At 39.8% G+C, this 25254-nt stretch overlaps 2 protein-coding genes across 3 annotated transcripts; one reads left to right on the forward strand and one right to left on the reverse strand.

Moving 5' to 3' along the window:
* Nucleotides 1–5871: 5871 nt before the first annotated feature.
* On the reverse strand, nucleotides 5872–8642 carry LOC124140918 (FAU ubiquitin-like and ribosomal protein S30). 2 transcript variants are annotated; one of them, XM_046508752.2, is made up of 5 exons: nucleotides 8540–8642; nucleotides 7431–7517; nucleotides 6929–7067; nucleotides 6366–6421; nucleotides 5872–6066 (listed from the first exon to the last, which is right to left on the reverse strand). In XM_046508752.2, exons 1-5 carry the CDS (start codon nucleotides 8615–8617, stop codon nucleotides 5941–5943), a joined length of 486 nt encoding a protein of 161 aa, XP_046364708.2. In that variant the 5' UTR covers nucleotides 8618–8642; the 3' UTR covers nucleotides 5872–5940. The 2 variants fall into 2 exon arrangements, with proteins under 2 accessions (XP_046364708.2, XP_046364710.1); XM_046508754.2 differs by having other exon boundaries at nucleotides 8416–8554.
* A 3-nt stretch (nucleotides 8643–8645) lies between these two features.
* On the forward strand, nucleotides 8646–24255 carry LOC124140916 (E3 ubiquitin-protein ligase RNF8-like). The gene is made up of 9 exons (XM_048403680.1): nucleotides 8646–8842; nucleotides 10667–10783; nucleotides 11618–11921; nucleotides 12935–13179; nucleotides 14296–14517; nucleotides 15808–16002; nucleotides 16588–16792; nucleotides 18460–18663; nucleotides 21334–24255. The coding sequence occupies exons 1-9, from the start codon at nucleotides 8762–8764 to the stop codon at nucleotides 21369–21371; spliced, it is 1611 nt and encodes a 536-aa protein (XP_048259637.1). The 5' UTR covers nucleotides 8646–8761; the 3' UTR covers nucleotides 21372–24255.
* The last annotated feature ends 999 nt before the right edge of the window (nucleotides 24256–25254 follow it).

Genomic DNA, 25254 nt, shown 5'->3' on the forward strand with positions numbered 1-25254 from the left:
TGAAAAAGCATTTAATTGTGTACATGAATTATACGTAGCATGTAAAAATTCAAGAAATATACCAGATCTATTACTGCCACACATGTGACATTAATGTCGAAGTATACATTCATTGGGTTTGTCCGTAAGTTTAATTTATCGAGAAAACATCCCGATGAAATTGTCAGGTGTTTACGTCAAAGCGAAAGTGGTCGTGAATAGTTCATACGCAGACTGTCAAAGATTATGTTACAATAAGAAGGACAGTTTAAATTATATATCTTTATGTAATTCCTGTTACGTCCATATAGGTTTCAATGTCAATGCCCTTCCATTAGTGATAAAAACAACTTCGGGGTAATTGACATGGTAAATTGTCCAGACAATCCGCCTCAATTTCGCACATAGTTAGTATTTCTTAATAAATAACGAGATGATATCACCCAAGAATACATACAATCAAAATCGTTAAAACGTTTTCATCATCAGCAAATTTATTCAACAAACCTATTTTTAATCACTAGTCACTTGGGGGCCATGTGATACAAGCATATAACTTCATTGTGTAATCACACAGACCGCTTATTTATACTATGGGTGTTGTGGTGTGTTGTTAATGATTTAATTCTAATTTATAAAACTCCTTGAACGTGAATATTGGACAATTTTAAAATTTGAATTTGAAAGCACAAAAAGTGTAGAGTATGCTATTTTTAATATGATGAAAACGATAACTTACGTAGGGGAAAGAATAAAATATTTTAGTTTTTACAGTACTTTAACTATCTAATTTAAGTGAAAGAAAGTTAACTAAAATATTAATTAAACATTAAAGTTATGTTCAATTTATATACTATTCGTGTGCTCAATAATCGAACAAATTTGTTTCACATTGACCACTAGAAAACATACATCCTTGTCTCACCTTATATTTCGCATTTGACTGCCTTACTTGGACCTTTACTCAAAATATACTTGTATGGCTAATCCGTGAAATAAAACTTTTTCTTTCATATTTGTTTATAAATCAAAGCGACTTTAACATTCTATTCAAACCTTGGTAAATATGTACATTAAAAAACATACGTGATAATGTATTTCAAGTAAAGTTTCCCTTTTCATCACATTCTACGAAAGGAAAAAAATTGAAATAGAGGATCACAGATAAATGTATATGTAGGGAATCTATTGTCATGAAAGGAAAAACAGGTGGTATATTGAATGACGAATATAAAACTTGCAAAATCGCATACTCATTGCTGATACAACAGGTGACATATTAAATAAATTTTTAAGACTTGTGACAGATTATCATACCATAAATCAGAGAACACTTTACATCAATAATTTGGAAGTCTATTCATTATTATCCCATTGCAGAATGTTGAAAATACGAACCCTATCTTGTTATAATATATTCCATTTTCTGGGGAATTTTTAATGTTTACTAGATAGTGTCTGTGAACTTTCAAAATATCTAATTATTGGAGATAGAGGATATCAAAGATGCAACTCGATCCAGCACTTTAATATTGTCTTTAACTTCACAAATTCCATATAACATATTTCCATAGATTAGTGAATATCCACACAATGATTGAATAATATATCACACACTCCCTGAATAAATCGTAATATAATGAACAGTTGCAGCACAGTTGCAGGATAGATGCAGGATAATAACTTAGTAACTTTGATAGTGACTCGGACAGTGGCTCGGACAGTAACTTGGACAGTGGCTGGGACAGGTTGAAAAACCGTATGTCCTCTATTCCCTTAACACAATCTTTTTACACTCTCTTAGAACCATGTCTTACTTCTTTCATATCTTAAATTCTCTTTCTCACACTCATTCGTCCAAATCTATTTCTGAAATACTTGTGGGATGCTTATCGCGGTTGATCAGGTCACGACCTCTACGACTCCACTCCACAGACAATTGACTTTTAAGTCTTAGCTGCAACATTATACTATTGCTGTCACCAACCCCTGGGAAAATAGCCTGAAACGTCCGCTGGCAGCAAGGGCTGGCTGTTTCTTATGTTTTATTTTAAAACTATACTAAACACATGCACACACGTACACAGACAAACCCTAACAAAGTTGCAATTAAAAGGATTTTCAATGAACTACAAATACCTAAAGTTCGGCTCTAACAGTATCTACCCATACATAATTAGTTATCAATTACCTTGTATGATCACAATATGTCACATGTACATTTATTAGACAAATGGAAAATTATTTCAGCATACCAATCACAGCCATTTTCACAGTTTCAATGACAAGACAAAAAAAATTGAAATCGAACTTTACCACATATGGTATCCAGAAGCGGTGAGGTGAGGTGAGGTGAAATGGGGTTTAACGTCGCCTCCAAGATTATTGCACTTATATAGCGACGTGCATGTACGTGTGTGTGTTTGTGTGACTGCTTGTACTAGTCCGGACTGATGCCGATTTATAGTGCTAGCTCACTGAGATACCATGCCGCAGTTTAACATGAATACCCCACTCAGACACAGTATACTGACTCCGAGCCGACCGGTCCTTGTTTTAACCCCTTAATAACGAGCGCCAGACAGGGTAACAACAAGTACTATCTTTTAACGTCTTTTGGTATGACGCGGCCGGGGATCGAACCCCGGACCTTCCGCTCTCCGGGCAGACGCTCTACCACAAGACCACGGAGGCGGTCCCCCTACAATTGATTTTCAACACCTGGTAAATAAACTTCAATCGATAAGCTTTCCTGAAAAAGCAGGGCAAAACACAAGCTACTTATGCACTTTTGCTTCATTGCCATTGGATACATTCAAAGGCACCAGTTAACCACTAGATTGATCTGTATAGCAAGTTTCATCAAGAAATATGCAACGGTTTTTGGAGTTCTGAGCTGGAAACAAGCACAACCCCAAGTCCAACTTGTCGACATGAAAACAAAACAAAAATCTCAAATCATCGAAAGGCACCAGTTCACCACCAGACTGATCTGTATAGCAAGTTTCATCTGGAAAGATTCAATGGTTTAGGAGTTCTGCTATGGAAATAAAGGACAGACGGACAAGCTGATCGCTATATCCAAACAGCACCTAGTGCCAGTCACTTTTTGTTCTTGGACTTTAGTATGTACTTTGACAGCCATATTGGATTTAAGGTTTTCCAAGTTCATTTTGGGCTCTCTAAGGGTTCATGTCTTCATCCAAAATCATCTCTGCAACTTTCCAGTGGAACGCATCCAAACCTTTTATAACTCTGGTCAAGACAAAACTAAAACACCAATTGTGTCCACCATTGAGGCAATGGAACAACAGCGAACCCTTCCTTCTGCCAGACTATTAAAGGACCAAGACCCCGTGATCTCGATGGTTTTGGTTCTATTAAAGGCAGTTAAAGGCCAGAAACGGGTTTTACTGCTGAAATAGGCTCTTTTTGTCTTCAAACTCTGCCTCTTCCAACTGTGTAACCGGTGGGCCATTCTATCAGTATATGTGTGTTTGTTGTTTAAGGTTGCACGCATCAATATTCCAGCTGCATGAAAGTTGGCAGTATCCAAATAATCGAGTCTGACCAGACACACAAGTCTCAGATGGACATCATGACCATCGATCTACACAGCTGGGATACGATGACATGCTTGAACCAAGTCAGCGAGTCTGACCACCGATCCCTTTAGTCCCCTCTTACAAGCATTGGTTGCTGAATACCAATTCTAACCCAGATCTTCATTGGTTCCAGTATATGTAGACAAGATCTAATGGTCCTGAGACTTTGGGCCATAAATTCATTTAACACCACACAATTAACCTTATTGCTCCCCGGCAGGTCATCCAAAGACTAAAACTGTTCTGTGATTTCTTTAAAAATTTATGTTTGTGAGGTTGGTTGGTTGTAGTTTAACGCCGCACTCAGCAATATTCCAGCTATATGACGGCGGTCTGTAAATAATCGTGTCTGGACCAGACAAGCCAGTGATTGACATCATGAGCATCGATCCATGCAATTGGGATACGATGACATGCATCAACCAAGTCAGCGAGCCTGACCACCCGATCCCGTTCGTCGGCTGTTACGACAAGCATAGTCGCCTTTATGGCAAGCATGGGTTGCTGAAGGCCTATTCTACCCCAGATCTTCACGGATCTGTTTATGAGGGATGCCACCGACGGGGCAGGATAAACAGATGCAAATGAGATCGTTAGAATTGTAAATAGATTTCTAATAATTATGTAAAGGGTTGTGTTGCCTAATTTTCTATCTATTTTGTATGAAATTATTTTTTACTACAATTATCATGCAGATGCCACATAAAAGTACTCAAATTAAAATATGTGAGAAAACCCGACGTTCAATGCCTTTCCATTGGCGATAGTTAAGCAAAGCCTTGGTATTATCTTTTTTGAAAGTCTATAAATGTAAACACATAATTTGTGTTGCCAAGTAACAGTGCCATAATAACCAATCAAAGTCTTCTGTGGTAGGCATGTTTTTTTCCAAAACTTGATTTGATTTATTAAAAACGGAACTATCAGATATGCTGGTTGTGCTTGAGCGAAGTGACCTTTTGGATTAATTTCTATAAGAGCGAACATGGTTTCTAAATCAGGAAGTGGTACACTTCAATGTGCCCCTTGGAGGCCTACAGTAACCTTTTCAGCTATACTTTGTTTGGTTTTAGTAACCCTTTGTTGAAACTGAAATTTTCAAATAGAGAGATGAAACTGTTTGAGAAAGCGGACATCTGAGTGGCTCAAGGAACCACACATCTGCCATTTAGACTGGGCGGTCTATGTTTGCTCATTGTCCACCTGATGCAGTCTCCTACAGAGGGTTTGTCACATCTTCACACAGATGAGGTATTGTATGGGAGTAAAAGATTGGATGTTATACGATATTGCAGTCAGTATGGTATTACTCATCTTTTAGCAATGTGTATGGGCCCTGTATTATGTTTCATAATCTGTCAAATGTGAGCAAGTATTGTTTTAAACCCCTTTTAGCAATATTCCAGCAATATCACCGATGGGTACAACAGAAATGTGAGGACTGGTAATGGTAATAAATAAGACATTCATTTTGTGTTTGATTTCTTTGAAAAGGATAGGCACCAGTCCTAACGAGCCTGATAAATTTGCAAAGTTTCAATGAGAAATAATTCCTTGCCTTGGAAAACAAAAGATAAAAGCTTAAAAAATTTGAAAACATCCATACAACTTAATGACGAAACTATCAGTCTAGTGTTACTACAGAGTGTCTTTATTCTTATCACGATATGCTGTGTGATTTCCAAACTTTACACTTTAATCCTGCACAAGACAAATGGTGCGATTTCGAGTCATAGATCTATGATGTCAAGTGATGTTTTCATGAGCGTTGGTTCATGCAACATAACAGAATGTTCGTTTGTGCATCGAACCATTCTGATATCTCTTGAATATGAGTAATTCTTAACTTGTATGGTGTTTCGCGTTTCTTTTGCAGGTGAATATATATATCCCTTCTCAATTGCAAATATCACCCTTGTATCCACAGGTTTCTGAGAAACTCTCCACTCCCCTTCTTTAGGAGGAAGGGTGCTTGTGTCCTGTGCAAAAGACCAAACAAGGCCAATATTTCTGTAAAACATGTAACTTCAACGATGGTTTTCAAACTCTTATCAACATATTTATCTATTAATGATGTATGCAAATGCCATCCTTGCATCCATAGCAGTTTCTGTGAATCCTTGTCATCACAGAAGTTGGACAGACGGAACCCACACCTATATCCACCAACCGAATTTGTGGTTGGGAATTTTGGAGATAACACAGATCATCTGAGATGAGAGAAAAAGCCCCTTAGACCACCAGCCAACTATATCCATGGAAATAATGCATAATAAAACAACACAAGTGCCCTTGTCACATTTATTTTCCTCTGTGTAGGAATAGAGACTTTTTATACATAGGAAATGTACATAATCTAAGAGCGAGCGTTGGGTCCCTTCCTCCTGCCAAAGGTGGCAACAACATTGACAAAGCGTCGGTTGTACTGCATTCTCCTCTTTGCACGGCCTGTCTTGGACTTCTTCTTTTCCTGCTTCTCAACCTGCAAACAAACATGGGCATGAGTGGAGTCTCGTTGCAGTGTCAATCAGATTTCAGAGCCAGTTATGGGATTTATTCTACAGCTTTTTCGTGGCGTCTTCAAATTAGTCCAAACATTGATTAATATGTTTAAGCAGGCATGGCACAATTACTGTTTTGCAAACATCTTAGACCAGAAGACCCCATCCAGATGAAAGCATTTCAAGCATGCAAGTTTTATGAATAGCAAGCAGTCATGATTAGGACATGCATGCATGTTCAGCATGTTCAGCTTACTGGATGTTATCATTGATAACTCACCTTGGGGGTCTGTCCACGGACTTTGCCGGCACGAGCCAGGGATCCGTGAACCTTACCTGGAGAAAGACAATCATTGTTAGACCAGTAGGTACAAGACAAATGTTTGGGATAGACACCTATTTTCTTGACTGAATATAAAGATCAACACACGCTGAGCATGCATCATTATTGTTCCTATCAGAAAACAGTACCTAGTTGTATGATATCAAAATAAATACCAGTAACCGTTAGCTCAATAACACTGTAGGCTTGTTGGAACTTTTCATCCAATAAAATTGAGTACTCAAAAAGAGAGGTTATAATATCACCTACTTGAGCATGTCATTTACTGGAATTTTAGCATTGATATATTGACTAAGAAGTATCCTGATATGTCAATAAGTAACAAGATTCAATATTCTGTATGTGTAAAGATAAAATGACTCATAACTTAAATAGACTGATTCATCAAATGTCTATAAGGCAGTGAATTATTAATTAAGTATCAATATTCATAAATTTGTATTGATACAAAAAGTTATTGATACACCAATACCACATTGTGTATTAGAATAAATCCCTACCTCCAAGCATGCGGACCTCTACATCAAGAGTGGTCAGGTTGTTCAAGCCAGACAACAGCTCGGCATCTTCCAGGGGGCGACCAGCAGAGAGCACCACGAGGTCAGTGGCAGAGAAACCCTCCTTCTCGTTGATGAGGGTCTGGGGGTAAAAACATTATTCTTCCACAATATCAATATGGTTTCAACAAAAAATTAACCAAAGTCCACATTATAGTGAGTGAGTTGAGTTTAATGCTTTGAACTGCATTTCAGTAATATCACAACGTGTAAGCATTAATGTGACTCGTTCTCAATAGACCTTGACAACAGTGATGTAACAGGGATCACATGGGGACAAATCTGGGTTTCAAACCCAGAACCAGATCCTGGCACTTCTTAGGGATGGAACCATGCACAGTGAAATAGTAGTACCTTAGACCACAAGGTTAAGTTTGCAGTTTAAGTTGCAATGGACGTAATTATAACTGAAATGTGGACATAAGCTACATGGTTATTAAATTACCTTGACATCCTGAACAGTCTCGGTTCCAGACACCTCAAGGGTGTGGGTCAATGAGCAGCGCACAAAGATTTGCATCTTCAGGAAATTCTGAAATTGAAGAAGTGGTGGTGTTATTTTAAATTGGACCACACAATACTTATGCTGTAGTGAAAACATTTTTGGTTACAAGAAACAAATAAGCAAACCACCATGGTCATTTTGTCCAAGATATGGCATATAGTTCTTGTATCTGTTGTATAGTATTAGTTGAAACGGTTGAACCATTTACCAACCATTCTAACTTGAATAGTGAAAATATACAAGGACACTGACTAAATAGTCTTTTGGATACCTTTGAGATCAGACAAACTGACTTAGGCTAGCAGTCTACAGCTGGATAAACTAACGGATTCAGTCCACTAGCCCTTATAATGATAACATATAGCAAAGCCTTTAAAAATGGCAAATTTGTACTAGTCCTTATGACACCTTAACTATTGGGCAGTTTGGTAAGAACTACAGGACTAGTGCCAAGTTCTAACTCTGAGTCTACTCCTTAACACTGATAACCTGACAACCCCCCCCCCCCCCCCCCTTGCGATTCAAGTTGAGCGGTCATTTTGACAGTACAGAGATGGAGAATTTGAATGTTGAAATAAGTTCATGATAGGTACACTATTTAATGTTTGACAAATAACAACTTTTTCTGAGAACGATCTGGATTCATAACATTATAAAAATGTCAACATTTAATTCTTACCAGTTTACAGTTGCCATGAGTTGATATACATCGTACCAGTTATCATGCCCTCTGCGTAATATCAATCGGTTTTAGATCGTTCATATGTACTCAACGAAAACCTTGCACTGAGAACAAACAGACTACTAGTCTACAACATCACACGGATGTCATATGTGGAAATGTCTTGTGGCGCCTGCGATATTCCCTGTTCAAAACGCAGCATCTCTCACTTCAAAAACAGAAATTAAGAACATTCTGCGTTACCTGTCTGTATTGGTGGTTACCAGTTTGCGCTTCGTGCGTATCACAACAGTTCTGACATACTACTGATCGGCAATTCCCTAAATTATGAAGATAATAGTCAATTTATAACGCTTACTATACTTACACGTGCTTGTGAAATGCCAAGATGGCTGAAAAGACCGGAAGTTGCCCAACAGTGTAAGTCTGGGATTGAAGTGCACATGATTTGATGACGTAGTATGGTAGGAAATGAATGTTCCGATAACTTGAGAGCAGGCTGGCTAAGTAGCTTGTCGCTGCTTATTTTTTACAACATATTTACGAGCCCATATTTACAAGCCTCGTGGATGATTAAAATCAATTAACAATGGCACAGCATCTACCGTGTTTAGTGAGACAAGGAGATAACATTAAGAAATATAAGTATTTGCTGTTAGAGAAAGATCAGGTAATTTTCAAACGCTTAGATTCTGCTAGGATTCGGATGTTTATCATCTCCATAAACATAAGCATCTTTCCGAAGGACATACGTTCAATATATTACATATTACATGAGTGATCTTTTTAAACGATTGTCATTGACATTAAATATGTCCAATGATTTGTAAGTTTACAGGTAAATTCGCCAGAACAGTATGGACCTTGTAGTCACAACAAAAGGACATTGATTCTTGTACTCGATTTTACTTCATCTTCACTTCATACATCACAGCGTTCACTATTCATAGATCTAGTCAAGTACAAGAATCAATACCCTTTCGGTTACAGACCTGTCTTGCTTACTCAACATATAATTATTAATTTTAGGTCCCCCGATGTGTTTTAAAGTGGATTAAAACAACATTTCCTTGCTTATCTGCCCAGAACCAAAAATTGATGGAATTTAGACACTTTTGAGGACCAGTATGTCGATTGTTTAGAAACATTTTCAAATTATAGCCGATAGCTCCCAAGATTACTCAGCCCTGCTCGCTCTTTTCTGCGAGTGAAGTTTCTTGCTCCAGTGACCACACATACTGGCCCTTTGACAACTATATTTTTCCACATTTCATACTTTACATACAACATTTAATGATGATTTAAGTTTTTAATATTAGTTTGTTTGTTTGTTGTTTCACGCCGCACTCAGCAATATTTCAGCTATTTGATGGTGGTCTGTAAATAATCAAGTCTGGACTAGACAATCCAGTGGTTGACACCATGAGCATCTATCTACGCAATTGGGATACGATGACAAACATCAACTAAGTCAGCCAACCTGACCACCCGATCCCATTAGTTGCCTCTTACAACAAGCATAGTCGCCTTTTACTAATCTTTACCTGGATCTTCATGGGTATTGTCATTAATGCATGAAAGTTTAGGGTCTTTGCAGTCAGTGTTTAAAATAGTTATAAAACCCAACATTAATATTGCCTGCCCATCTTCAAGTGACCTGCCCACATTCAGACACACATTAAAACGTTAAACGCTCGTGGGAAAAAGAAGAGACAAATTGTGTCTTGATTCACTTGAAATATTGCAAACGATTGCTTTAAAATCTATGAGAAGTTATGATAAAACTGAATACTTAGTAGTAATAAAATTAACAGGTGGGCAGGTAGAGGAAAATGACTTTGTCTGAAGCACATCTGTAAGTGTTATGTAGAAAGCAGTTTTCAATGCAGTTATGTTTGTGTACATTAGTTTTAATTTAGAAACTACAGCATGTACAGTGAAAACATGTTTACAGAAAGTTAAACTGTAGGGGCATGAGTGGCCCCGTTGTTTAAGGAGCTGTGGTTTGCTACCCCAAGAAGCACCCCTAAATTATGGACCGTGTTCCATTGCAAAGAAGTATCAGCTAAAAAGGAAAATATTCGTTCTCATCCCTGGATATGCCATATACCAGTGATCATGGGTTTGAACCCTAGATTCCCCCTGATAATGTTTCTAGTTTTTAAGCAGTGTTAAACCAAAGTTGCTCAAAGTTCAATACATGTATATTGAAATATATTGATTCAGTGTGTTGATATTGGATCTTATTTTCAAATAAGATGCACCTGGGACGGTAACACAAAATCTTCTTAAACCAAAATGAATTTCATGCTTTCACTGTAATTTAACTTGTTTTCCTATGTTTTTTAACAACATTTTCAAAGACACTCTATTGATCTAAATGTCTTACATCTACTTTATCATATAGTTGCTACTATCATTGTTTATGTCTGGAATATTGCTGAGTGCGGCCTTAAACAACAAACAAAACAAACAAAAATGTTTATGTTGCTAGGTTACCATTGGTCGGTCTCCTGAGGTCACACATTGTCTCCTGTCGGTAATGGTGTCAAGATGTCACGCTGTGATAAAGAAACAGGCCGACAGTACATGGAGCATCACGGACAACAAGGTACAGCATGATTATATTAGTATAATATTGTTCAATGTCATACAAGTATTATTATTGAACAACATGGTACAACTATTGTTATTAAAGTACAAATTGATAGGAACAGTGTTATTGTAAGTTAAATTCAGATATTAGATAAATAAACGAAATACTCAGATTTCTGTTATTTTTTAACGTATCCTGCATAACTCCTTAATGTAACGTCATGGCTTCTGGGTCACGTGCTGACTGTGCAAGGGTGCTGCCTCTTCTGGTTGGAACAAATTTTCTTTAGCAGCTGGATCTCACACAGTTCATCTTTCTGTCAGAGAACAGCTGTTAATGCATCATGGAGTTATGTAGGATAAGTATAGAAATGTAAAAATTATTTAGATTTTACTAAACTTTCAACATTAGGGTTACTACAAGCCCCCTTGACTTAGATCCTTAACTTCAAGCACTACATGTTCCTTATGATCATGACCGCCTCCGTGGTCTAGTGGTAGAGCGTCCGCCCGGAGAGCGGAAGGTCTGGGCTTCGACCCCCGGCCGCGTCATACAAAAGGACGTTAAAAGATTGTACTTGTTGTTACCCTGTCTGGCGCTCGGCATTAAGGGGGTAAAACAAGGACTGGTTGGCTTGGAGTCAGAATACTGTGTCTGAGTGGGGTATTCATGTTAAACTGCGGCATGGTATCTCAGTGAGCTAGCACTATAAATCGGCATCAGTCCGGACTAGTACAAGCAGCCACACACACACATACACGTGCATGCACGTCGCTATATAAGTGCAATAATCTTGGATGCGACATTAAACCCAGTTTCACCTCACCTCCTTATGATTATGATCTTCAGAGCCTGAATGGTGTGTATGTAAATGATAAGAAGTTGACTGCCCAAGTCTCGCACATATTGAAGGATGGGGACAAGGTGCAGCTGGGTTTTCCAGTGAAGTCAGGACAGCCAGCAGAGTTCATCTTCCAGTTTCATGCTTCCTTAAAAGTCAAGAGAAACAGGAAAGATTCTACAGAAGAAAACAACCCAGCCAAGAAGAGACTTAAGGTGCACCAAACATCTACAAATCTAACCAACAAAGATGAAAACTGTCCACAAGTCAGTAGAGCTGAAAGAATCTCCAACCCACAAGGATGTATGCCAGGTTTGTGACAGATAGTAGAGATCTCTACATTAATGACCTGAAGGCAAAATCTTGCTTTTTTGAGTATTTTGGATTAAAAGTGAAAGAAAAATGATAGTAATGCAGGGTTAGAAATTGGAAACTATATGCTTCTTGTTCCATCTACTATGCTTGCCATAAAAAGCGACTAAGCTTGTCGTAAGAGGTGACTAACGGGATCGGGCAGTCAGGCATGCTGACTTGATTTATGCATGTCATCGATCCCAATTGCTATGGTTGTTGCTCATGATGTCCATCACTGGATTGTCTGGTCCAGATTCGATTATTTATAGACTGCCGTCATATAGCTGGAATATTGCTGAGTGTGGCGTTAAACAACAATCCAACAACAACCTAGTGGTAAGATGGGCAGTTCATGAGGAAACGTCGCGAGTCCTTCCTGAATATCATTAGTTTTGGACAAGCAGACTTATACTAATTTCAAACCCTGTAGTGATAAGAGTATAGATATATTTTTTTCAGTTTGTTTGAGCTCTTTGGAAGATGTAGTGAGTCTTATGTTTTGATTTCATGAATATTGTTATTTTTCTATGCTTTATTCAAACCCTTCACAGGATATACTCATTTGTACTTATTTGTACTTATTGAAGACTCATAAAAGTGAGTTAATATATATAGTCACATCATCAGCAATGTTTCAGCCAAATGGCGACAAATGACCTGTGAAGATCCGGGGTAGAATAGGTCTTCAGCAACCCCTGCTTGCCTTAAAAGGGGATCAGGTGGTCAGTCTCGCTGACTTGGTTGATGCATGTCATCATATCCCAATTGCATGGATCAATGCTCATGATGTCAATCACTGGATTGTCTGGTCCAGACTTGATTATTTACAGACCACCGTTATATAGCTGGAATATTGCTGAGTTCGGCGTTAAACAACAACCAAACAAATCATGACTTGTATAGTTCCAGAGTTAGTGGATTCATCATGTAGTGTTCTTGAATCCTACTTTTAGATGTTATTTGGTTGTCAGATTCTCCCTATAAGTCGTACAAGCTGAAGCTGGAGGCCCACCAGAAAGAGAAGGATGCTGCTGTGGACATGTTTAAGGCTCAGCTGGAGGAGATGCAGCAGAAGCTGAAGGCCAAGGAACAAGAACAGGAACACATGCGAGAACAGCTGGAGCAGGAGAAGCAGGAACGTGTCTGTCAGGCCGCGGCCCTGGTCCAGCTCAAGCAGAAGGAGTCAAAGATGAAGGAAGAACTACTCAGTAAACAGGTAGGGGAACACATTGTATCAGAGTGTATACTCAGTAAACAGGGGAACACACTGTGTTGGAGTGGACTAGGAGACTACTCAGTAAACAGGTAGGGGAACACATTGTATCAGAGTGTATACTCAGTAAACAGGGAACACATTGTGTTGGAGTGGACTAGGAGACTACTCAGTAAACAGGTAGGGGAACACATTGTATCAGAGTGTATACTCAGTAAACAGGGAACACATTGTATCAGAGTGAATACTCAGTAAACAGGGAACACATTGTATCAGAGTGTATACTCAGTAAACAGGGAACACATTGTGTTGGAGTGGACTAGGAGACTACTCAGTAAACAGGGAACACATTGTGTTGGAGTGGACTAGGGAACTACTCAGTAAACAGGGGAACACATTGTGTTGGAGTGAACTAGGAGACTACTCAGTATGAACAGGGGAACACATTGTGTTGGAATGAACTAGGAGACTACTCAGTAAACAGGGAACACATTGTGTTGGAATGAACTAGGAGACTACTCCGTAAACAGGGGAACACATTGTGTTGGAGTGGACTAGGAGACTACTCAGTAAACAGGGGAACACATTGTGTTGGAATGAACTAGGAGACTACTCAGTAAACAGGGGAACACATTGTGTTGGAGTGGACTAGGAGACTACTCAGTAAACAGGGAACACATTGTGTTGGAGTGAACTAGGAGACTACTCAGTAAACATGGGAACACATTGTCTTGGAGTGAACTAGGAGACTACTCAGTAAACAGGGGAACACATTGTGTTGGAGTGGACTAGGAGACTACTCAGTAAACAGGGAACACATGTTGGAGTGGACTATGAACTACTCAGTAAACAGGGGAATACATTGTGTTGGAGTGAGCTAGGAGACTACTCAGTAAACAGGGGAACACATTGTGTTGGAGTGAACTAGGAGACTACTCAGTAAACAGGGAACACATTGTGTTGGAGTGAACTATGAACTACTCAGTAAACAGGAAACACATTGTGTTGGAATGGACTATGAACTACTTAGTAAACGGGGGATCTAAAAAGCATGTTGGGTAAATTGGTCCAGCACATGATATGAATTACCCTCAATGAAAATAGTGGTTGTTGGTGTAGGAAGCACTGGAGAGGGAGAAGCAGGACATGGAGGGTAAGATGAAAGCTGAGCTGGAGACCCAGTTGAAGGAGCGAGAGGCTCGGTTGACAGAGTACCTGACGAACCAGCGCAACTACCTCCTGGAGGAGAAGGGGCGGGTTCAGGAAAGACTGCAGCAGGAGATGGATAAGGCCCTGGAAGAGAAGGACAAACTGCTCGAGGAGGAACTCATTAAACAGAAGGTAGGAAGATTGGCCCTCATAATGAGCTGGATACTCGTGTCTATATGTCAGCTAGATTTGTGAGGAGCTGCATACTTATGTACATGTGACCGGTGATGAGTTTGATACTTGTGTACATGTGTCCCCTTGACTCTTGATGCTCCAGATACTTGTGTACATGTGTCCCCTCAACTATTGATGAGCTGGATACGTGTGTATGTGTGTCCCTTGACTCTCGATGAGCTGGATACTTGTGTACGTGTCCCCTAGACAAATGATGAGCTAGATGCTTGTATACTTGTGTCCCCTTTAATGATGATGAGCTGGATACTTATATACAGTCCATAATATTTTCGCTAATCTGACTGACAGTCAAGTGAGGTTAAGTCATGGCCTTTGTTCAGCATCCTGCGTCTGGCGTAACTGAATGCAGTGACTAGATGGTGACTGAATGCAGTGACTAGATGGTGACTGAATGCAGTGACTAGATGGTGACTTAATGCAGTCACTAGATGGTGACTGAATGCAGTAACTAGATGGTGACTTAATGCAGTGACTAGATGGTGACTGAATGCAGTGACTAGATGGTGACTGAATGCAGTGACTAGATGGTGACTGAATGCAGTGACTAGATGGTGACTGAATGCAGTGACTAGAAGGTGACTGAATGCAGGGACTAGATGGTGACTGAATGCAGTGACTAGATGGTAACTGAATGCAGTGACTAGATGGTGACTGAATGCAGTGACTAGATGGTGACTGAATGCAGTAACTAGATGGTGACTGAATGCAGTGACTAGATGGTGACTGAATGCAGTGACTAGATGGTGACTGAATGCAGTGACTAGATGGTGACTGAATGCAGTGACTAGATGGTGACTGAATGCAGTGACTAGATGGTAACTAAATGCAGTGACTAGATGATGACTGAATGCAGTGACTAGATGGTGACTGAATGCAGTGACTAGATGGTAACTAAATGCAGTGACTAGATGATGACTGAATGCAGTGACTAGATGGTAACTGAATGCAGTCACTAGATGGTGACTGAATGCAGTGACTAGATGGTAACTAAATGCAGTGACTAGATGGTGACTGAATGCAGTGACTAGAAGGTAACTGAATGCAGTGACTAGATGGTAACTAAATGCAGTGACTAGATGATGACTGAATGCAGTGACTAGATGGTGACTGAATGCAGTGACTAGATGGTAACTAAATGCAGTGACTAGATGGCGACAATGCAGTGACTAGATGGCAACTGAATGCAGCCATGGCTCCTGTTTGATGTGTAGTGTTGCATGTCCCCAGGAGCAGCTGGAGAAAGTCATCACAGAAAAGGAGTTGAAGCAGAAGATGCTGGAGAGTCAGCTGAAGGATACAGTGGCAGAGAATGAAAAGCAGAAAGAGTCGACGTACCAAACCAGGGAGGACATTCTAGCCAACCTCACTGACGTCATGGAGACCGAGCTGCAGTGCAGCATCTGTAACGAGCTCTTTGTGCAGGTAATCCCTGGGTATGCGTGGATCATGTCTTACACAAGACTAGTCTGATGAAGAATGTTGTCATTTATAGAATTGTTGTCTTCAAAATCATTAAGATTATGATCTGAATGTGGAAGTTTCTGCCTATCCCTGGGGGTTGGTCAGGTAGCCTAGTGGTTGAAGCATTCGCTCATCACGCCGAAGGCCCGGGTTCAATTCCCGACATGGGTACAATGTGTGAAGCCCATTTCTGGTGTCCCCCCGTGTTATTGCTGGAATATTGCTACAAGCGACGTACAACCATACTCACTCACTCACTCACTCACTCAACTCACTCAACTCACTCACTCACTCACTCACTCACTCACTCACTCACTCACTCTGCCTATCTCCGCGTTATATAAAGCTATGAAAAACTACTGCAATTAAAAAAATTAAGTTTAGCCTTCCTACCAATCCTGATTTAGGTAATCATTGGAAACACTAGATTTTATTTGGAGTAAGTACCAAACTGTAATACCATTTCTAGTAAATTCATAAAATTGAAATAAATATCTTATCAACAGATTCTGTTGTACATGTGAATTATGCCTCTGTCTACACTAGGCGACCTCACTGAACTGTGCCCATGGATTCTGTGCGCTGTGCATCAACCAGTGGATGGAGAGGAAGAAGGACTGTCCTGTGTGTCGAGCCCCTGTCACAACACACCATCGATCCATCGTCCTGGACAGCTACATTGATAAGATGGTGGAACATCTCACGGACGAGCTGAAGGAGAGGAGGAAGGAGCTTGTGGAGACGCGGAAAGGTGGGTGAGCAATGGCTAGAGATAACATCTTTAAAGGGCAAGTTCACACGGAAATTAACCTATTTTTCTTGTACTTTTTCCACATTAAAAGTGTTAACCTAGAAGTGTCATAGACAAAAATATAAAAATATCACAATTAATCAACATATTTTTCGCATTAAAACGATTTATATTTTTCACATTTACCAAGTGTTCTATTTCCACAACAAAAACACCATGGCTTATGCCCCTTGCAATATGACGTCATTGGTGCCAATTGATAAACATTATGACGTCATCATGCTTTGTTAGAGCCGCTTCACGTGGTGTAGGTCTAGGTGTGTGATTCTAGCATCTCAGATGCCAGCCAGCATAGTGTTATGCTGAGTCACCACTGCGCCGGAGTGTGTCGTAGGCCATGTTGTTTTACCGCAAACTGGTACTTGATATCTTTTGCGTTGAGAATAGACCGGGACCCAGTTGAATTGGCACCAATTACGTCATAATCTAAGGGGGATAACTCAGGCCTGTTTAGCTCGAAAAACGAAGGCCTCATAACGGCATATCATTTTCACACTATTGTGAGCTTCCTACTTTCACTGTGAAAAAAATGAGTGTATATTTTCAAACACAGATACTAATTAATTCTAAAATTGCGTTTTGTTTAGAAAAAGAAAGAAAGTGATTTTTGCGTGTACACTTCCCCTTTAAGTGGCGTTTTAGAAGATGTGTCAATGAAGATAGATGAGTTGACTTGCGGATTTCAACTTCTTTATTTATTAAATGCAGTGCTATGGACTTGTTGGTTGGGGTACTAGCTTCTGTATTAAAACGTTGCATTGAAAGAATAAAGAAATCCCTAGGTCAACTCTGTCGTCAGTGACTGCACATGAGGTCCATCTGCTTGTATCACATAGTCCAGTTCTTGGGGTACTCATACTGTTATATTATGTTTACTTCTGGGGTTCAGACAAGATGTTGCAAAACCAGAGATGCACTGTTTTTTCAAACTACTGTTTTAAGTGTTTCTAACTCACAAATCTATACTTGAAACACAAAACGCTGCTTCAAATCACCTGAGAGAATCTCAGATTCAGTATTGGTTATTTTTATACCATCTCACACTATCTTTCTTTCACACACTTTCTTCTTCTTCTCCAATCCTTGTGTGCAAACAATCCTAAAACAAGTTTCCAGCTTAAAAAAACTGCCTTACCCTAACACATCCCAGCCTTGGTCACGTGATGTCCCCAGCTCACTCATGCTCTTTCTTATCAATCTTGTGTGGAGATGGGGTTTTTTTGGAAGAGAATAATATTTTGTATTTTTTGGTTCAGCATGGATACCAAGAAACAGAAAGTGTGTGATAAGTGCAAGTGCACAGGACCCACACTCTAGTTGTTGCGATTGTCGAGGACATTGTACTGAGTTGGACAAATGTAGTAAATCAAAAAAACTATCAGAAGCTATAATTACTACCTTCAGATGCAAGTGTGAAAGACATGAAAATGACAGGCGTTCCTAATCATTCTTAGAGGAACATGGGTCATTGTCTGTTATTAAGAGAAAGAGGACTACTCTAAAGGCAGCACATTCAGGCTCCTCTATATCTAAGACAATGAGAGATTTGTAAAGTGTGTCTGCACTTTCGTTAGATGAAGGATCGGAAACCTTTCTACCTGTTTCAGCTGAACAAGCCAAATGGGATGCTGACCACCAGACAGACACAGCAGGACCTTCACGAGTTCGGAAGAAAGCAAGACCAATAGTTATAGATAGTGACAGCTACAGTGACAGTGACAGTGACAGCTCTCCATCTCTTGAGACAAGTGACTCAGAGGAAGGAGCCGGCAGCGCCTACTATGGGGGATACGGAAGATGTTACTCCTGTGGTAAGTCAGACTCTGAGCACTGGCAAGCTCCTCCCTGTGACTGCCAGATGGCAGAGCTCTCTATAACATTACTGTCACTAGCCACAGCGCACCATTTTGCTTGGCAGCCTACAACCATGCATGAGTTGCTACCGACTGACCGTAAGAAAGTCATGACTGTCCTGATGCATATTTCTTATTTCTCTAAATGCTTTTCTGTCTTTGTCAATTTGAATTTCTATTTCATTTCAACTGCCAGGTAATTGGTACTGTGAGAATGTAAGGGGGAAGTTGGGTGCTTTTCCATTAATGTCCAATCCTGAAAAAATCTATTTTGACAAAGTAAATGTAAATTAATCTGGAAAACTGTAAATCAGTCGTAAATCTTTCCCAGTTCACTATATAGCATTCCCAAAGAACATACACATAAATATAAATTTCACTGCATTTGGGGTTTGAGTGACAATTTGCAAGATTCTGCTACTGGTCGCTTGCCCACTGGTGGCAGCGATGATACTGGGAGGGTAAACAAAGTGTCACTCGCTGGGAAGGAACTTCGAGTGGTTGCAGTGATGATACTGGGAGGGTAAACAAAGTGTCACTCGCTGGAAAGGAACTTCGAGTGGTTGCAGTGATGATCCTGAGAGGGTAAACAAAGTGTCACTCGCTGGGAAGGAACTTCGAGTGGTTGCAGCGATGATACTGGGAGGGTAAACAAAGTGTCACTCGCTTGGAAGGAACTTCGAGTGGTTGCAGTGATGATACTGGGAGGGTAAACAAAGTGTCACTCGCTGGGAAGGAACTTCGAGTGGTTGCAGTGATGATACAGGGAGGGTAAACAAAGTGTCACTCGCTGGGAAAGAACTTCGAGTGGTTGCAGTGATGATACTGGGAGGGTAAACAAAGTGTCACTCGCTGGGAAGGAAATTCAAGTGGTTGCAGCGATGATACTGGGAGGGTAAACAAAGTGTCACTCGCTGGGAAGGAAATTCAAGTGGTTGCAGTGATGATACTGGGAGGGTAAACAAAGTGTCACTCGCTGGGAAGGAAATTCAAGTGGTTGCAGCGATGATACTGGGAGGGTAAACAAAGTGTCACTCGCTGGGAAGGAAATTCAAGTGGTTGCAGCGATGATACTGGGAGGGTAAACAAAGTGTCACTCGCTGGGAAGGAAATTCAAGTGGTTGCAGCGATGATACTGGGAGGGTAAACAAAGTGTCACTCGCTGGGAAGGAAATTCAAGTGGTTGCAGCGATGATACTGGGAGGGTAAACAAAGTGTCACTCGCTGGGAAGGAAATTCAAGTGGTTGCAGCGATCATACTGGGAGGGTAAACAAAGTGTCACTCGCTGGGAAGGAAATTCAAGTGGTTGCAGCGATGATACTGGGAGGGTAAACAAAGTGTCACTCGCTGGGAAGGAAATTCAAGTGGTTGCAGTGATGATACTGGGAGGGTAAACAAAGTGTCACTCGCTGGGAAGGAAATTCAAGTGGTTGCAGCGATGATACTGGGAGGGTAAACAAAGTGTCACTCGCTGGGAAGGAAATTCAAGTGGTTGCAGCGATGATACTGGGAGGGTAAACAAAGTGTCACTCGCTGGGAAGGAAATTCAAGTGGTTGCAGCGATGATACCTGGAAGGTAACGAAGGTATCCTGAGAAGGAGCTTGGTATACTGGGTGGATTGGCTCTTCTGTGCTTCTCTCACTATGTGGAGATTAACATGTGGTTTTATGTTTACTAGTGTTAAGTACTTAGTAACATCCAACTATCTGAAAACCTCCTTTAAGACATTTAGATGCATAGAAATGACGTAACTTTGGAATGCAGCAGTGTCATCGAACAATTCAAGTTATAGACTTCAACGACAAATATTTCAGATAAAAATCAAGTAAACATTTATTAACTTCTCTTTTATTCAAATTTTAATCATTTTGAAATTGATTGTGTAGATATGTAGCTGAGTTTCGACTGACTGTACAGACGGTGTATACTTGTGGCAAGAATTAGCTACAGCATTGTTGATACTGGAATATGACTTTAAACCATTACATGTGTACAGGACAAATAAGGAAGTTTAAGTTTAGACATGAGTTTAGACAATAATGAATCAGACTTTGGGTGACGTATAAGGTCATTTCATTCAAACTTGTTACCAAACTGTTGATGTCTTTGAAGCAGAAGTTAGACGATGAGAGTCATAAATACCAGAATGATAAATACGAAACTGTGTATAGTCACAGAAATCTTGTGTTGTTAGTATACCAACCACCAAAAGAAACAGAAACACTATACATTTTGGTAAATGAATGAAGAATTACTCATATTCAAAAGATATTAGATTGGTTCAATGCACAAACGAAGATACTGTTATGTTGCACGAACCGGCGCTCATGAGAGCATCACATCTCATGTCATAGATCCATGACTCGAGATGCACCATTTCATTTGTCTCATGTAGGATTAGCATGTAAAGTTTGGAAATCATGTGCAGCATATTGTGTTCAGAATAAAGGCATTCTGTGGTAACACATGACTGATTGTTAGTTTTGTCATTAAGTGGCACTCATCTGTTCTTATATACATACTTCTCTGTATGTTTTTATGGTTGTGTTTCCTTTGGCAGTGAGTATCTATCAAGGGTTCTTTATTGCCCAATTGCGGAGTTCACAGACTTGTGCTTCATTCACAGGAAGACGAGGTCACTGGGCCAATGGATGTCCGAACTAAAGATCAGCTTGAGTACCCCCAGGTACTGGTACCCCAAGGCCAGGAACATGACTCCTCGGAGATGAGTGGACTACTGCCTACACCAGAACATTCTTGTTGATTCGTCATGGCTTCAACAGTTCAAACCTTGAGGACATTGACCTATGATAATGACAAATGGTTGCTTCAAGATGGACATGTATGGTCGTGATGATAAAAATACTGTCTTCTGAGTTGATCCAGTTGAGATGACAGTATCTTTGGGATGAATATCTATTAATCTAGCTGATCTCACTGATATTCACTTCAAGACAGGCGTTCAGTTGAGATGACAGGAGTACAAATCCAGTGCAACTTGTGGCATTAACAGGATTGTCCATCCATCGCTGAAATGGCCTGGCATTCAGGTTACAGTTTGATTGTGTTTGCACTTAGACAGTTAATGGACTTACTTTGACAGTGCTCTTTGTGAGATTGTTGCTGTGTTGACTTACTATTTTCCATAAACATCTGCAAAGCTTTGCGTTCAAGCATTAAAAGAATCTACATGTACAAGGCATCTACGAACAGCAGATGGTATAGGTATTGTGACACTGTTCTATCTGATCACACAGATAACGTTTCAGAGAAAAAGGTTTGCATTTTGTGATTTTTAAAATCTTGTTCAGTAATTGTGTTATGGTGCTGTAAATATACTCCTCAGCCTTGATAGGGATAATCAGATTTGTCATTCAATACTTGACATATTATGAAAATTGGTTTTGTCTATCGTTGAACGATAGATATATCCCTGTTAAAAGTGGAGTAGTATAATTCATCATAAAAGAGTTAGTCGTGGTGTTATAAATTGACTTATATATCATATCCGATTACCTGTAACATTTGCATGTGTATAAATATTGATGCTTCAAGAAAGAGGGTTTCTGGCGAATGTTACCAAAAATTGATAACATCAAAGAACTTCTATAGCTGGTATTAGCTGCACAAACAAATATATATAATTTACATTCAGTCAATTGCATGCTCTACTACTTTGCATCATAATTATGACCCTGTCCTTGTGATCATCTGGACAAACATACAGTTTGTATACCAACTCTTTATCATGTATCAGGTGTTCCTGGTATCCTAAGCATCTATCAGCATAGATATTTCCAAAAGATACAGGGAAGTTCGAATATGATGTCATTAGACATACATCCTTCATGTGAAACATGTTCAGTCAGGACTACAATAGATTCCTGTTGCATTCATTGTTTGCGTTCAGGTTCATTGTAGCTTTAGCAGGTATCTCTGATATGATAAGGTTCACAAGCTTGAATCAATTTCTTTAATTGAAAGGCATTACTGTTCTCATCAGCAATAGTATCATTGTAAAAAATGAATGTTAAAGACATATTTAGAGGGTCTTTCCTTGTTTATTGTGTTTGTGGACTGTTTCATGTGAAGTGTATGGTGCTAAAATCTTATGTCTTGTTCAGTGATTGTGCTGCAATTCGATGTGCAGAGTTGTGTCCCTTAGTCATGTCAGGATTTGGGTTCTAATCCAAGATTTGGTCTGAAGTCAGTGCAAGGCCATTATTGTCACTGATTCCATTCCAATCACTGTGATTTTGAGAGAATTTTAGAATGAGCTAGGTGTGAACAACCATTGTGTAGTTTTTTATGATAATCATATTTGTGCTTTATTATTGTAAAAGTAGAAAACAGTTGCTGTCAGGCAAGACAGTATTTCATTTCTTCTTTCATAAAACAAAATACTGTTATACACATTTAAAAATGAGACCCCTGCTCACATCAGTTTTAGTGTGGAGAAGAAACAGTTTTTGTTTTCAGATTTGTAGCTGTTATGAAGAGTTGGATTTCTGAGAATCTGAGAACACAATGCTTATTATAATTTTTGTAAAATTGTAATTGTTGGCATTAGTTTCTGTTGTTGTATTCCTGTAGTCAAGAATTGTGAGACAGAAGTGGTGTCACTTAAGAATTCAGCAACATCATCCACTGCCTGGTTAATAGAATGCAGAAAAGATTCAACTAAAGAGTAGGCTCTCTGTAAATGTCTGTGTAATAGTATGTGTAGTCGAGGTTTTACAGTGTATTATTTTTAATATATGATGTCCTGAAATCCCAAGTTTGGTCGACCAGTCTCTGCTGTCTTGTGGATAGAGCATCTGCCTGGAGAGCGGAAGTTTACTGGTTCGATCCCTGTCCATGTCCTACCAAAAGATGTAAAATGATAGTACTTCTCAAGTCTGTGCTTTTTAGTTGACTTGCCCACACACATCTCTTGACATCATTTTCAGTAGATTTTAGTGTTATCTTGTTATCAGCTGATATTACTAGACCAAAACAGAATTTTGCTAGACTGGGGCTTCGGACTAGTTGGTAAGGTCGCAGACTGCATTTTGTTTCCCTGCCAGGTGTTCGGTATTTGGGGAATAAAACAAGGACTGGTCGGCTTAAGGACAGTATACCATGTGTGACTGGGGTATCTCAGTGGGCTTGCACTTTCATAACTGGCATTAGTCTGGACCAGTACAAGTAGCCACACACATGCACATATACATGCATGTTGCTATATAAGTGCAATAATCTTGAATGCGACATTAAACCCCATTTCACCTCACCCCCGAAGTTTTGTGATTGAGAAAAAAAGAATATTTAGCAAGAAAAGTACCATTTTGTGAATCCCATATAAGCCAGACAATTGTGGCACACAATTATTTTTTTTTTAAAGTAATTTTTTGTTTGTACTTTCTTCATTAAGGATTAGATCATTTGTGAATACATTGTTGTTGTGACTATCCCCTCATACATGAGTCAAATGTAGAGATGTACAGATGTGTTTGTTTCTGATTCACACAATGTTACCAAGTTTCATTGATTAAAATAACATAAAATAGAGACTTTTTGTTGTATGAAAGTAAAGTTTTGGTCAGAAAAAACACCTCAGTAGTCTAGTAGCATAAAGGATCTGCCTGGAGAGCAAAGGTTGGGGTTTCGATCCTCAGCCAGGTCATAGATGGTTTGTTGTTTAACGCAACACTCAGCAATATTCAAGCTATATGACGGCGGTCTGTAAATAATCGATTCTGGACCAGACAATCCAGTGATTGACATCATGAGCATCGATCCATGCAATTGTGATTGATGACATGCATCAACCAAGTCAGTGATCCTGTTAGTCGCCTCTTACAAAATAGATGGTACTTGTTGATACCCTGCCAGACACTTGGCATTTAGGGAATAAAACGGACTGGTAGGCTTGGAGTCAGTATGCTGTGTCTGTGTGGGGTATCCATATTAAACTGAGGCATGGTATCTCGGTGAGCTAGCACTATAAAACCGGAATTAGGTCGCACTACTACAAGCAGCCACACACACACGTGCACACACATGTGCATGCACTTTCCTATATAAGTGCAACAATCTTCAATGCAAGGTTAAATCCAATTTCACCTCACCTCTGGTCAGCAAAAACAATGTCCCCCTTGAGAGTTGTCGGGCAGAATCGGTGCCTTGTAACCAAGTCAACAGACATGGATCACTCAGTGACTTGGCTGATTGCATGTCATCATACTCCAGGAGATTTCCTCATGCTTTCAGTCATTTGTTTGCCTGGTTCTGGTTGCACAGAGCACACAGCGCACACAGAGCACACAGCGCACACAGGGCACACAGCGCACACAGAGCACACAGCGCTTAGGGCTGGGACGAGTCCAAGTTTACTACCCGGGTACCCACCACCCTATTACCCGACCCTACCTCGGTACCCACTGTAGGTCTCAGGAGATGTCTAAAAATGTCCGATTGGGAACATTTTTAGAACATCCCTGGCAAAACGTATTTAGATACATGTATTAAACAACCTGGTCATTCATACACTGAAGTTGAATTAAGT

This window comes from Haliotis rufescens, unplaced genomic scaffold (genome assembly GCF_023055435.1).
Source record: "Haliotis rufescens isolate VD_foot unplaced genomic scaffold, xgHalRufe1.0.p SCAF_3, whole genome shotgun sequence".
NCBI classification, from domain to species: Eukaryota; Metazoa; Mollusca; class Gastropoda; order Lepetellida; family Haliotidae; genus Haliotis; species Haliotis rufescens.